We start from the raw sequence: 14852 nt of genomic DNA on the forward strand, positions 1-14852 counted from the left end.
GCATTTGCCCTTTTCACACCAACCTGGTTACAGAGAACAGAGATGAAGCTCAGAGAATTTAAGTAGTGTGCCCAGGGTCACCCAGCTGATGGGTGGTAGAGCCAAAATTCTGTCTTCAGACTCCAGTGGTCTTTGAGAAACTGTACCAATCACAAACATTCCAGAAGTGTTTACCATACAGGCCCTTTCAGAGATTTTCCATGGAATTCCTGGTGAAATCTGGGCTTAATCATTTAACCCAGAGAGTGAAATGAGAACCTCATGAGCCACTTAATCAGTTCTCTGTCTCTAAGCAAGAAAATTAACCCAAGACGAAACCTTATCCAGCCCAGAGTCTATCATCTCTCACTTGGGGCCAACTTCAATATTCACTGGTAGCATCCTTTAAAGTGTGCTCATCTCACTGGTGTGGAATCATAGCCTTTAAAACAAGAGAGGCCTTAGAGATCATCTGTTCAACCCCCTTGCTTTACAGATGAGGAACACTGAGACCCTGAACTAGCTGCTGTCCATTGGCTTTCTACCTCCTCACTTTGCTCCCTTTCTTAGGTCTTTCTAGGAGTAATTTAGACACATTTCTTTTTGAAATAGTCAGTGCACAGTCACATGATAAAACCTGCACTCTGGTCCATCCTTTGCCCCATGGGAGAGGGGAGAAGGCAGATACCGTGCCCTTGGGGATGCTCTGCATCTCACCGCCAGACTTAGGAGACTTCTAGTGGTCAGGCCTCCTTGACCTCCATCAGTCTTCCCCGAGGTCTGGATAGACCAGTGGTTCTCAACAGGAGGTGATCCCCCCACTTTCCCCCGGGGACATTTGGGCATGCCTGGAGACATTTTTTGTTGTCACAACTGGGGAAGGAAAGAGGGATGTTGCTATTGGCATCTAGTGGGTAGAGGTCAGGGATGCTTTAAACATCCTATAATGCATAGGACACTCTCCCCTCCGCCAACATAGAATTTTCTGGCCCCAGATCTGAAAAGCGTCAAGGTTGAGAAACCCTGAGGTGGAGTGTGCCGGCTCAGAATCTCCACAATAGCTCTCTGTGTGCTTGAAATGGCCACATTTTCCCTTCAGCTTTCCTAAAAGACAGCTCCTGGGGCGGTGGAAGCACTTACCCGAGCCCCACCACGGTCATGTGATGTAGCTGCCAAGCAACTCAGGGTGAGGGATAGCAGCCTCCTGGGAAAGGTGCGCTCCCGAAGTGTTCGGTGAGACCTTACATGACTGAGGTGCTTTCTTCTTGGTAGCAGGTGGTTGTCTCTGCCCACACTTCCCCGCTGATCACGTCTGGAGGGAGGAGCAAGCCTTATATAAGCTCAGCCTCATGCAACCTTCTGTCATTTTGGCACTCCAGGGCCTGGGGAACCCCCTCCCTCCTGAAGTCTCAAGGGAACGTGGTTCTGTTCTGAACAGGCCTGGCAGGGATGCTTGCCACCTGCAGGATAAAATCTGAGCTCTTTAGCCTGTGAGATGGGCCCGGCCAACCTCCTCTCCATCCTCTGCAACCCCGGCCCCCCGTGCCAGACCCGCTCTCCTCCCACACACCCTGTGCGGCAGCTACACACGCTACTCCATATGGACCAGACCAACGTGCTTCCTTCCGTGCCTCTGCTCGTGCTTACCTTCCTGCCTGACTGCCTGGGCAATGCCCACATGCAAGACCCTCCTTCGTGAAGCTTCCAGGCCCCTTGCCCTGCCAGTCACACTCTCTTCTGTGTTGTTGGTTCTAGGCACACCCCCCCAGCAGGTCTTAGCTTACTGGATTATAAGTGTTTGTGTCTGTCTGTGTCCCCTTCCCACCTGCCCCTGTGGATGCTGATGCCCGTGCCTGATTCATATCTGGGGTCCAGGGCCTAGCACAGTGAAACCTTGGTGAACGAATGAGTGAGTGAATGAATGAATGAGTGCTTGGATGGAATGTCACCGCTTCTTATTCTCAGAGTGGCTACTTCCAAGACCCCTAATGATCCCCTGTTGACCGCCTGGTTACCTAAAACACAGGGCGCATGACCTCAGCTCTACCTCTTCTTCTGCCATGGATGCTGTATGATCTTGAACAAGTCACTTGCCATCTACACTAGGTACACCCACGGTAACCAGCTGCAACACTGCAGCGTGTCCTAGGCGTGGTCTCAAGAAGAGGAGGTAATAGAATCCTAACCAAGTTCAAGACTCTCCCTAATTCTCCATTTGCGGTGGCCCCAACTGGCCCCCAAACGGCACCGTTCCCAAGCCTGAGTACAGTGACAGAAATATTTTCGTGCACTAATAAAATTACCTTCTCTAAAGAAGGCAATTTGCATGTTAATGTTTTGGGTAATTCTGTGCAGCTCCAGTGCCCTCAGGGCTGCAATTTCTCTCTGACAAAGTGACAAAAATAAACTCCCACATAAAAGAGCATTTCTCTTCTCTCTCATTTGTGCTCTAAAGTGACATTCTTAATATAAGTCAAGTTGAAACCCACTTCTCTGTCTTATTTTTGACACTCATCTGCCTCCCATCACCTCTCCAAGTGACAGGCCGGCTCCTCAGAGCTCCTAGAGGGGCCTCTTCTTGAGGACAGGCGCCCCCCCACTGCCAAGGCTCCTGACTCTGGTCTTCTAGAAGGTGCAGCCAGTTAACTGGAGGGCAAATATGGGGAGCAGGGAAGAGGGCTGCATTTGGTGGGTGAGTTAGGGCAGCCTAACTTCCCCCAAACTGCCTATTTTCTGGAAACAAAGAACTACTACAATGGGATGAAGATTCTGAGCCTCTGCCCTCCAGGGCAGCAGACTGTTTATCTGCCAGGGATGGCCTCTCTGATTACCTAAAGATAATAAAGAAAGACGCTCTTGGGAATTGCCTGGTGGTCCAGTGGTTAGGACTCAGCCCTTTCACTGCTGTGGCCCAGGTTCAATCCCTGGTGGGCGAACTAAGATCCCACAAGGTGCATGGTGTGGCAAAAAAAGGAAAGAAAGAAAGAGAGAGAGAGAGAAAGAAAGGAAGGAAGGAAGGGAGGGAGGCAGGGAGGGAGGGAGGGAGAAAGAAAGAAAGAAAGGAAGGAAGGAAGGAAGGAAGAAGGAAAGAAAAAGAAGCTCAGATTTATGGGGTTTCTTCCATGTGCCAGGCCGGGCCCCTTACATCTAAATTCTCTCACTGAACCCATCTAAGAGCCACACAGGGTAGGTAGAAAATGAGGCTCCCAGAAGTGAAGTGAATGAGCCAAGGTCACCTAGCACCAGGTAAGAGGCAGACCGTGGATTTGACCTTAGACACGTGTGATGTAAAGCCTGGGTTCCTTCTGCCATAAGTGGATGCTGAAAGCATGCTCATAACATCAGTGACCCAAGCAGTGGGAAGGGAGGAGACTGACATTTACCAAACACCTACTGTGTATCATGTGCTACGCCTATAGATTTCTTTTCTTTTCTTTTTTTAATTAAAAATTTTAAATTAAACAATTTTTACAATTTTAAAGATTACTTTTCATTTACAGTTATTTCAAAATTGGATATGTTCCCCATGTTGTACAATCCACCCTTGAGCCTATCTTACACCCAATAGTTTGTACCTCCTACTTCCCCATCCCTATATTGCCTCCCCGCCCTGCCCCCACTGGTGACCACTAGTTTGTTCTCTGTATCTGTGAGTCTGCTCCTTTTTTGTTATACTGTATTCACTAATTTGTTGTATTTGTTAGATTCCCCATATAAGTGATATCAGGCAGTATTTGTCTTTCTCGGTCTGACTTATTTCACTTAGCATAATGCCCTCCAAGTCCATCCATGTTGCTGCAAATGGCAAAATTTCACTTTTTTATGGCTGAGTAATATTCCATTGTAAATATATACACCACATCTTCTTTATCCATTCATCTGTGGCTTCCGTATCTTTATGCCTATAGATTTCATTCAGTTAGTCAACTAATGGCCTGTGAGCACCTACCACCTGCCAGGCATGGGTGGTGACAGCAGGTGCAGTGACCAATAGGATAGACCACCCCCAGGCCCCATGCCGTGGACAGCACGGTAGCAGAGACAGACAGACATTAAACTCAGAAATACAGAAATAAACACGTAATTAAATGTTGTGATGAGTTCTAGGAAATAAGATGACTAAGTTTTAAGGAGGATAGCAGAGAAGACCTAATATATATTAGGAGGTGGGTCAGGGAGATCTGTCAGGAAAAGTAACATTGGAGCCGAGATCTAATGGCAACCAGGGAGAGGCTGAGGGAAAGGGCGTTCCCACAGAGGGGGGGATTCGCCGGCTCGAGGGGCAGCCCAGCCGCAGAGGCAGGCAGGGGCTGGATCTTACCTGGATCTTACCGCATGCTCACAGCACGTTAAGGATGTAGATTTGTTCTGAAGAGCTTAAAGCAGGGGAATACGTGGCTTCACTTGTGTTTCTAAAAGGTCATTCTGGATGCGGTGTTGGAAGTGCGGAGACCAGCTGGGAGGCTGCATGGGGGTCCAGGGGAGCTGTGGCCTTGCAGACTCGGGGGTTGGGGGGATAGTGGGGGTGGGTGCAGGGTGTAAAGTTCTTGGGGTGTTGGGGGGAGGCAGGGACTGTGGGAGAGGAGTTTCAACAGTGGCTCTCAGACTTCTGGCAGGAGCAACTAGGAGGGTGGAGATATAATTTATTTAAATGGTTAGGACGTCAGGAAAGCAGAATCAGGAAAGGAAGACCCGGAGATCCATTTCTAACAGGCTCTTTGAGATGCTAATGAGACACCCCAGTGGCAAAAAAGCAGTGGGGCCTGGAAAGAACGATTCAATGGCATTGATTCACAGAGGATATTTAAAGCCTAGGGAGTGAATGACAAGGAGAGGGAGAAGCTGAGCCCAGGTGGAGAGCCCTGCAGGACCCCAATACCCAGGAGAGCAGAGCAAAGCCAGCAGAGGACAGGAGAGCCTGAGCCGGGAGTTCCTAGAGAGACCAAGAAAAGCTGGGGAGAGAGTATTCAAGGAGGGAGCTTCCACGTGGACACATGCAGAGAGCCAGCTGAGAAGAAGGGAAGGGAAGGTGGCCAGCCATTTGGCGAGAGCAGCTTGGTGGCGAGGTAGGGAACAGCCCCCTGAGATGCCAGAGGGGAGGCTGTGGAGACAGTGCCTGGGCTACCATCCCTTTGGGAAGTTTGGCTAGCAAGAAGTAGAGATAGAAAGGTGACTCACGTATGCGATGTCGAGGCAGCCTTTTAATGCAAGACCGGGTGCATTTGCTGGCCAGTGAGCGCGATTCAGGAGAAGGCGAGACCCTGATGATCTTGGGGGCACTGGACACTGATGCCAGCCCACCTGCTGCTCTTCCCTTAGGCTCTGCAGCATTCCTGCCTCTCCCAGGCAATCATCTGCTTCTTCCTTTGCCTTCTAACCCTACCTGCTCCCAGTTCCACCCCCTCTCTCTCCTCCCCACTCCTCCCTCCCTTCCATCAGATGAGGGATGAGGGCTTGCTGGGCTCTGTATCCACCTGATGGGTGGTCAGCAAAAGTCTGTGGAAGTGAATTGCTCTGGTTGCCGCCTTGCAAATCCTCTCAGAGCAAGGCCATCGTGGGGAAGAAGAGTTAGGTTTGCTCTCTGGAAAAGTGGGGCCAGTGGGGAAGCTTTGCATATTTCAGCTCAGAGGCAGAGAGCACACAGTGAGAATGGGCCTCCTGGGGAGGTGATGAGACCCCATCACTGGACGTGGCCAAGTGAGGGGCTAGATGACCACCGCCAGCAATGTCAGGGAGGGCATGCTCAGCTCAGCACCTCATGGGGAAACTACAGGAAGCCAGAGAGACAGTACCAGAAACCATGCTGTTCCTGCTGACCTGTGACTTGTGGCTCCTTCCCTGCCTCTCTGAGTGAACCTGGGGCCGGGAGGGCAGATTCACAGAGCTGGGCTCGCATCCCCACCGCCACCTCCAGTCTGTGGGGCTCCGGGTGAATGTCTTTACCTCCCTGCACCCCAGAAGCCTGTAGTGTCCAACTAATAAACAGCCCAAGACAAAAGCAAAGCTTCGCTATGTCCCTAAACACAGGTGAAAAACCAAAGGGTGAAATGGGGGTCAGAAATGCACCTGTTTTGAGGATGAGGCGAGAGGCGCCTTAGAAAGAGCTCACCGCGGTGCCTGATACATACAACGTGTGTGCTGCATGCCAACTACTCTTATTACTTCTTCTTACTGAGTGGTGTTATGATCCTGTAAGGGCCTGGATTGTATGACCTCTGAAGTCCTTTCCAAGGGAGAGATTGTGACCACTTGCTGAGGGTTGAGTGTTGAACCTCAGAAGGTCCGTTGGAGCCATTAATCCCACAAGAAATGTCTGGAATAGCACAAAGGAGGTGCAGGAAGTTGTCACCAGCCCTGTAGCCTGTCTCCCCAGACAGTGACTCAGGAGCTTGCATCCTTGTCATGGGGGAATCAGGGGTGACACTGGCTGGGACTGGAGCGGGACCTACCAGCCACTCTGCACCGGCCAGTGGCATGACCTGTGATTAATGAAATGATGGAATAGCCGCTTTCATCTTTGGTTATGTTTGTTAATTGGGTGCCGCGGGCATCTGGGGGCAATGATTTTTCTCTAAGGCCTATTTATGGTTCATTCCTGACACTTAGTAATTTTTCCATCTAGCCAAGGATAAAGGTGATGGTGACTTGTTGCTGTAATGTTTAGATACAATGACTGCGCATGTGCAACTTCTGTTCCCCAGCCATGGGGAGAGGCAGGAGCAAGGCCATCCCTTCTGTCCCTTAAAGGGTGAGCCTTGAAAGGTTTCCATCTGGTTTGGGGAGAGGTGGTGTCGAGCAGCTGTGGGGGGCCCAGCGCCACCACTCCCAACGGTGCAACCTTGGGCATGGGAAGTGTGACCTTGGGCAAGTGGCAAGTCACTCCTCTCGTCTGCACAGTGTGAGCATCAGCTGTACCAGCCTCTCAGGGTTGCGCGTTTGGGGAAAATTCACAGTGTGAGTCCTGGCGGGCAGAGCATCCTCGATAAATGTGGTTTGTGATTCTAATTAGTATCATTTTTAAAACATTCAGAAGCCACCATCCCTCCTAATGCTTCTGGAATCCTGAGAAACGGTCCAGTCCTCTGCCCATTTTACAGAAGGGGAAAGTGAGGCCCGGAGAGGGGGAGAGACTGGCTCAAAGCCACGCTGTGCGGAGGGCACAGACCATGTGAGAATCCAGGTCCTCTAACCCCCCTTGCAGGATTTTTCCCCTTGTAATCCCAGTCAATCGGTTCATTGATTTCCACAAACGCTTTTTGAAAGCCTGCTCTGTGATGGCTGGAGATGGGGGCGAAGACTCCCCGGCCTCACAACAGCCTAGTGTGGAGACACGCGGTCAGCTATTGCAATAAAAGAAGAAAATGAAACCAGCGTTATGATAGCACTCCAGGCAGCGGGAGGTGAGAGGGCAGACATCAAAGTGGGGAGATGACTGGTATTTTTTAAGCACTGTATTGGGCTTTTTCTGGGTGATGCCTTGTAAAAGCCACTCTTTACAGATGAAGAAACCAAGCCCTCCAGAGGCGAAACGGCTCCCGAAAGACTAGACAGCTAGTACGCGGCAGAGCTGGAACTGAGACCAGCCCATCAGTCACTACTCCACAGAGCCAAAAGCCATCTCACGGGAACCGCCCAGGTTTCATCTCCTGCGGTGGAGCCCTTTGAGACCCCAGCCCCAGGCCTGGAGGGACCGTGGTAATGCCTGCGGGGACCGTGCAGCCGCAGATCAGGAACAGGCTGCAAGGCATCCCCAAAACGGAGAGAAGACAGATCCTTGTGACTAAGCACCTCGGAGCTGGTGCAGCCGTCACGTAGCGCTTGTGGGGAGCATTCCGCTTCGCAGACAGGGACCCCTAAACTAATTCAGGTCAAGGTCACTCAACTTGATTTCCCATCAACGATTCCAGACAGGAATCTTGTATACTTATGCGCTTAAAATTTCCCTATGAGACAGAAACATCTATTCCAGGTGAGTAACGAGAAAGAGATTTAAAGGTTAGGGCGAGAGAAGGAATCGGCGAGTAGCTGTCCTAGCCCAGCACACCAATTTTTGAAATAGAATTACTAGCAAGGAAGCACAGGTATTTTTGAGAGGGAAAAAAAAAAAAATCTCATATTCAGTCTGGGGTAATATCCCTGGCTGTCGACAATGATTTGGATTTAATTATATCATATGTGCAAACGTGCTCTATAAACTATAAAATAATACATAAATGTCAGATGTCAAGAAAGAATGCGGTGTCGGAAAGAGAACTGTGGGTTTGAGAGTCAGGTAGGGTTTAAATGCTGCCTCGTCCACTTAGGGGGACCTTGACAAGCCACTCGGCCTTTCTGGGTCTCAACTATAAGTGGGGAATCCTTGTAATAATGTCCTCTTCTGAACATTACTCCGAGAACCAGGCAAGAAAACAGATATTCTTTGGAAATTGGCAAGTGCTCTGCACACGGAAGGTGTTATTCTCGTTTCCATCCTTAAGCCCCAGAGTAGATGGTGGGATTATCGGAGAGCAGCCACCAGCGCTGTCATTAAGTCCTGCGTGCAAGGTCCCCTCCCTGGGCGTGGAGGGGAGCGGGCTTGGGGCCAGCAGCCCGTGGGCCCACCCTCACCAGGCTGATTGACAGAATGAGGCCACGGTCTGTCAGGGGCTGCATCCCAATATCCAGGTGGCAGCCTCCGTGAGAGCCCCGTGGATGGCTACACTGGAATGTTTCGAAGGCTGCTTTCTCCAGTGAGATCCATCAACTCAAATGAAGTTTCGAAAAACACACAGCAGCTTATCTTCAGGCACAGGGGGCAGGTGGGGAAAGCCTGTTTGCAAAGCCTGGCAGAGGGGACTGCACCTTCTTGCTGACATCCAGCAGAGATGGGGGGGCTCTCTCCCTCATTCACTGCAAGGCAGCATTGTTTATTCCTTCTAAGTGACTGGAAGTAACACCCCGACTTGGCCATCTCTTTGAAGGCTCTTGAAGCAGCAGCAGAGTAAAGAAGTTATGAGAATGGTCCTAGGGTCAGCCACCTTACCAGCTATATGACTTTGACAAGTCTCTTGAATATGAAACGGGATTGATGGTAACACTTGCTTCATGAGATTTCTGAGAGATTCATTCAGTTAAATAACGCAAAGGCATCCCTTAGCCCAGGGCTTGCACATAATGAGGGCTCAATGAATATGAAGTGCTATTGTTTCCTTTCATCCCTTTTACTGTAATGGGTCACTGAAGCAATGTTACCAAAGAGACGCTTCCAACTCTGCATCAGAGCTGTGAGTGGTGTTTTGGCAGGGCTGGTGGAGGAGCAGGGAAGAGGAGTAGGGTCTCTTACACCTTTCCTAAATAGCTCAAGTAATCTCAGAGACTTGGTAAATGGTAGGTGAGCATCCCAAGTACTGGGTACACTGCAGCAGAACCAAGCTACGGACCAGGGTGCTATGGACTAAACCCCAATTCATATGTTGGAACCCTAACCCTCAGTGTGACTGTATTTGGAGATGGGGCCTCTGAGGAAGTAATGAAGGTTAAATGAGGTCATAAGGGTGGGGCCCTGATCCAATAGGACTGGTGTCCTTATAAGAAGAAACACCAGAGAGCTGGCTCTCTCTCTCTGCCATATGAAGGCACAGCAAGAAGGCGGCTGTCTGCAAACCAGGAAGAGAGCCCTCACCAGAACCAAACCACGCTGGCACCCTGATCTCGGACTTCCCGCCTCCAGAGCTGTGAGAGCTGTCATTTGAGCCACCCTGGCTATGGTGTTTTGTTACGGTACTTGGCAGCCCAAGCAGATGAAGATGGCGGAGAGAGGTGGGCAGTGGGATTGCAGAGGAGAAAGCTTGTTCTGTGCGTCCCCAAAGGTTCTTGATTGCCCAGCGCTATGTTTCTCAAAGACCATGCTCTTAACTTCTTTACTGCACTGTCTCCTCAAGAGCCCTTCGAGAGATGGCCAAGAGGGAGTGTTCATTCCCAAGCTTCCTGATCACCCTCGTGGGTCGAATCCCCAGAGCTGCAGTTACAAGTGCAGTAGCTAGGGCCTCATCACCAACAATCCCCAGGGGACGGGAACAGGAACCTGCATTTCTGGCAAGGTCCCCAAGCAATTTTATGCGTAAAATGTTTGAAAACCCCAGGCCTTGAGGGGAAGGCCAGTCCCTCAGCCTGCTGTTAGAGTCCCTCTTTCATGAGGACTCCTGACTCGCCCTCACACCCGCATCCACCCCATCGGCAGCCCACAGAGCCACAGGCGTGACCCCCAGACTCTATTCAGAGCCTCATCATCCCTCACCACCTCCACCACTGCCGTCTGGTCCGAGCCACTGTCAGCCCTCGCCTGGACCAGCACAGTTAGCCCCCCAATGGGTCTCCCCGCTTTCTTTCTCATGTGCCCCTGCCACCTGCTGTCAATGCGGCAGCCACCCTGACCAAGTCACTTCGAAACTTCCCAGTGGCCACCCATCTTCCTCCGCAGGAAATTCGAAGTCCCACCTTGGTCTGCAGGGCCCTTGTGGCCTGGCCCGCTAGAACCTTTCAGGTCTAGACTCCATCAGTACAGACAGAGAAGGGCAGGGCCTTGCAGAGGGCAACGGAGCTCTGCCCCCCTTAGCGGTTAAGTGATGATGCTGCAAGAAACTGGGGATGTGCGGTTTCTCAGAAACCAACAGAGGACGTAATGCAAAGTTGGAACAAGTTCATGCTTTTCCAGCTCCATCATTAGTCTTTTAAAAATAACTGATTGAGTCTGCTTTCAATCAGAGTGTCTTAAAAGGCATTTTTAGCCCAAAGTCAAGCTTCTCGCAGTTCGGGGGCAGGCCCTTTTGCAAGCAGGCCCCTTTTTGCAGATGGTCTTTGGCAGTGGAGAAAGAACAGACTGAACTCAGCAGTGGGAGGAGGCAGGGAGGGGACGGGTTCTCAAAGTGGGGTCCTGACCAGCAGCCTCGTTACCACCTGGGGATGTGTTCGAAGTACAGGTTTTCAGGCCATACCTCAGACCTTCAGAACTAGGAACTCTGGGGGTGAGGCCGCAGTCTGTATTCCAACAAGCCCTCCGGGGGACTCTCAACAGAATCAGCGGTGCCTGAGGCCTGGGTTCAAACCCCAGCCCTGCCACTTACCAGTGTGTGACCTGAGGGCAAGTTATTTCATCTCTCTGGGCCTCAGTTTTCTCATCTGCACAATGGGAGTTGTAGTGAGGATCAGAGCACCAGGCGCAGTGTACGTGATCCACGCACGAGTCAGTGATGTCCATTCCCCTGCATCCCCACATATATATATATATACACATATATATGTAACATACATATATATAATATACATATATAATGTATATATATAACATACATATATATAACATACATATATACGTATATATAAAACATACATATATATAATATACATATATATAACTTTTATCAAAGTAGAACACATATGCAGAAAGTTTGCATTGTATTTTTTCAAAGTAATGACTTCAAAATCAAATAGTAGCAAAGGGTTCATAATTAAAACAGCTGCCCCTGCATCACCTCTTTCTACTCTCTAGAATTTCCCATTGCATATTTTTTAATTGCACACGTTTACTATAGAAAATCAGAAAATGCAGACAAGCAAAAAGAAAACCAAGTATAACACGTTAAATCCCATTTCTCATTTTAGAATGTCTTCTTCCAGGTGATTTAGCCATGTTTTTTCCTCCAAAAAAGGTCTTCATTGTATTTTTTCGGTGCGTTATAGCTCTAATCACAGCCTGCCTCCAATTAAGGGAAGGAAACGAGTGTTTGTTGAGAAAAGGTGCTCAATTCTCACTATTCAGAGTGTAGACCAGCAGCCTGGGTACCACTGGGAAGCTTGTCAGAAATGCAGGGTCTCGGGCCCCACCCCAGAATCTGCATTTTGACAAGATCATGGTGACATTAAAGCCGGAGAAGGGCGAGTAGACCCCAGAGCTACTGACACTTGCGGTCGCGAACTGTTCCTTACAGTCCTGGATAAGAGACTCGAGCCAGCATGTAAATGCATGTGGCTTCCTTTATAAAGAGAAAGACTTGCTACAAAGTACTGCCAGCTGAACTAAGCAATGTGATTAATGAGGAGGGTGATTTACATTCTGGCGGGAGCTCCTTAGCTTGTCAGGGACCAGGGACACGCAGTTCCTGGACTTGGCACCCGTCGGTCGACCACACTTGGAGTAGCGGTGCTCTTGAGATCACACAGTTGGGAAGCTGGGGGCTGGGACTGCACTGCGTTTCTCGGGCTTTAGATCCTGGCCTCTTCACCCTGTGTGTACCAGATTCTCCCACCGACTGTAACACACACACACACACACACACACACACATGCACGCACAGCCTAGGAGAGCCCTGGCCCAGAGTCGGTGATTAGGAAACGTCTGTCTCCTGACTGTAGACTGAGGCCTCCATTCCCCTGTGTCTCTTTCCGCACCAGGCCTCTGTTTACATTAAAAGGGTTACTGTTCTCTTTATCAACGCCTGTCAAGACCAAGCAGGGGACGTACAGAACGTCTGGAGTCAAGAGAAGCTAAGCAAAAAAGCTTTGATGGACTTAGAAGAAGATTAAGAAAAAACAACTTTGCTCAGCTCAAGTTTCCGACGCAAAAGGATCTCTCAGATCCCAAGGTCCATATCCAGTATTTACAAACCCCAGGCCAGGCTTCTGCCTGCAGTGACAGAGCAGGCAACTAGCACGTCTGAGCCAGGAAACAAGGCCACTGGGAAGGTGTAGATTAGTGGAGTGGGGACTGGCCTCATCCAGAATACTGTGTGGCATTTGGTATGCCTTAGAGCCACCTTCCCCAAGAAGCCCATGGAATCCCATGAATGTGGATCACGGGGTTCATTTTAACTACGAGATTGGGAAGACTCAGAACCTTTCATGCAGCACAACATAGTTAAAAGAATTGGGAGTTAGAGTTTGAATTTCCAGGCCACAATTCTCTGGCTCTGTGACCTTAGGGAAGTTACTCGACATCTCTGATTGTTAGTTTCCTCATCTGTAAAATGAGGCATCATAATAATGACCTCGAAAAGGCATGTCTGTGAAGCACCTAGCACCGACTCATTCATTCATTCATTCACTCGTGTAGTCTGTCCCTCTATACTGAGCGCCTGCTGGGGACCTGGCACCGGGGGCACTGAGGTGAGCTGGAGCCCGCAGTCCAGAGGGAAGATAGAGATTGTTAAAGAACCACACAAATAAACCCTGAACTAGCCACCAAAGGTGTGACAAAGAAAAGTGCCAGAAGCCTGTACCAGGAGCTGGATGTAATCTGGGGCTCAGGGGAAGTTTAGCTGGGTAAGTGATTTTTCAGCTGAGATCCCAAGGATGAGTAGGAGTTTATGAGGCAAAGTAGGAGAAGAACATTCCAGGGGCATAATGGGGACTCTTATTAATACCTTCCAGAATATAGTTTTGGGTAGAGAAGGGGTCAGGTATATTTTACTTTTTGAGGTAAAATTTACATATAGCAAAATGCACCAGTCTTAAGGTAATATAACTTGCGGCTTTTGACAAATGCACACACTCATGTAACTGACACCCCTATGAGGATACAGAACATTGCCATCAGACTGGGCTCATCTTCATACCCCTTTCCCTTATTATAAAAGCAGTGCGATGGGTTTTAATGGGAACATCTGATGGTGGTGCAGAGGGATAAGGCTTTGGGCTAGGTTTAAATCCCAGCCCCACCGCTATCTACCCGCTGGACTTTGCCCAGGTCTCTCCACTTCTCTGAGACTCAATTTCCCCATCTGTAAAACAGGGTTCATTGAACCTTCTTCACAGGGTTGCTTAAGGGTTGAATCTGCAAGTGGTTGCAAACACCCAGCTAGACTTTCGCATGGCAGGCACTCAGTCAGCCCTGTTTCGTTTCCAGAATGAAACAGCGGTGGGGAGAGAGCCTGGTGGTTGGAGTCGGGTCTTCCCAGGGCAGCGTGCCAAGCCACCTCTGCACACACACACACACACACACACACACACACACACACACATACCCCACTAACCCCAGTCTCTCACCCACAGGGATGTGCCTGCAGGCCTTCGTGGAGGCTTTCTTTTACCTGGCCCAGAGGAAGTTCAAGATGCTGCCACGCCACGAGCAGGTAGCCTCGCTGATTGACCTGTGTGAATACCACCTGTCCCTGCTGGACGAGAAGCGCCTGGTGTGCGGCCGGAGCGCCACATCGGGTGGCCGGCCCCCTCACAGTGGCACCCCGCAGGAGGCCACCCCCGCAGCCCAGCTGGCTGAGGGCCACCCCCCGCCCTGCACAAACGGTGCCCTCAAGCTCTCCCATTCCAGACACGCTCTGTCCTGAGGGCCGCTCTGTCCTCCCAGAAGAAGATTGAGCCCTTCCGAGCCCAAGAGACCCCCAGGCTTCCTGCCGGGGAGAGAGATGGCAGGATGCTGAGAATTCCCACCTGCGATTCCCCCTAATCGTCTCCATGTTCTGCTAAGCTGCACTTCCAGAGGCTGCCTGATTCTCAACCGCCCTCCTCCCAGCACCTCTTGGTGGCCCACCTGCTTGCGAGCCATCAGCGGACATATGATATCCAAAACGTGACAGATGGCCTCTTCTATTCTGGGCTCATGGGAAGCCACAGCCGGGGATAAAACTGCTGTGTTTGGGGAAGGGGGCACCAACAACCCCAAGACGGGGAGCTGCGGAGAAGAAAGAACTTGAGGCAGCCGAGACTGGGGTCTGCTGAGGCCCCGCCCGAAGAGAATACTAGAGCCCAGGGACATCATGTGTATTTCCTACCACCCATTCTGTGAAAATGAAGTGGAAACACCCAGCAGGCCTGCGCGACTCTCCCACCGCAATCATGTGCTACGTGGGTGTGGTTAACAGACTGACCTCGTTGATTTCATG

The 14852-nt window shown here is 50.4% G+C and overlaps 1 protein-coding gene across 1 annotated transcript in view; it reads left to right on the plus strand.

Moving 5' to 3' along the window:
• TTLL11 (tubulin tyrosine ligase like 11) overlaps positions 1-14345 on the plus strand; it is a 242034-nt gene extending 227689 nt beyond the window's left edge. The window contains exon 9 of the mRNA XM_061200992.1: positions 14005-14345. Within this exon, the coding sequence (XP_061056975.1) occupies positions 14005-14297 (293 nt within the window). The 3' untranslated portion in view covers positions 14298-14345. The remainder of the gene's footprint in view (positions 1-14004) is intronic.
• Positions 14346-14852: the final 507 nt, after the last annotated feature.

The sequence above is a fragment of the Eubalaena glacialis genome, chromosome 9 (genome assembly GCF_028564815.1).
Source record: "Eubalaena glacialis isolate mEubGla1 chromosome 9, mEubGla1.1.hap2.+ XY, whole genome shotgun sequence".
Taxonomy (NCBI): Eukaryota; Metazoa; Chordata; class Mammalia; order Artiodactyla; family Balaenidae; genus Eubalaena; species Eubalaena glacialis.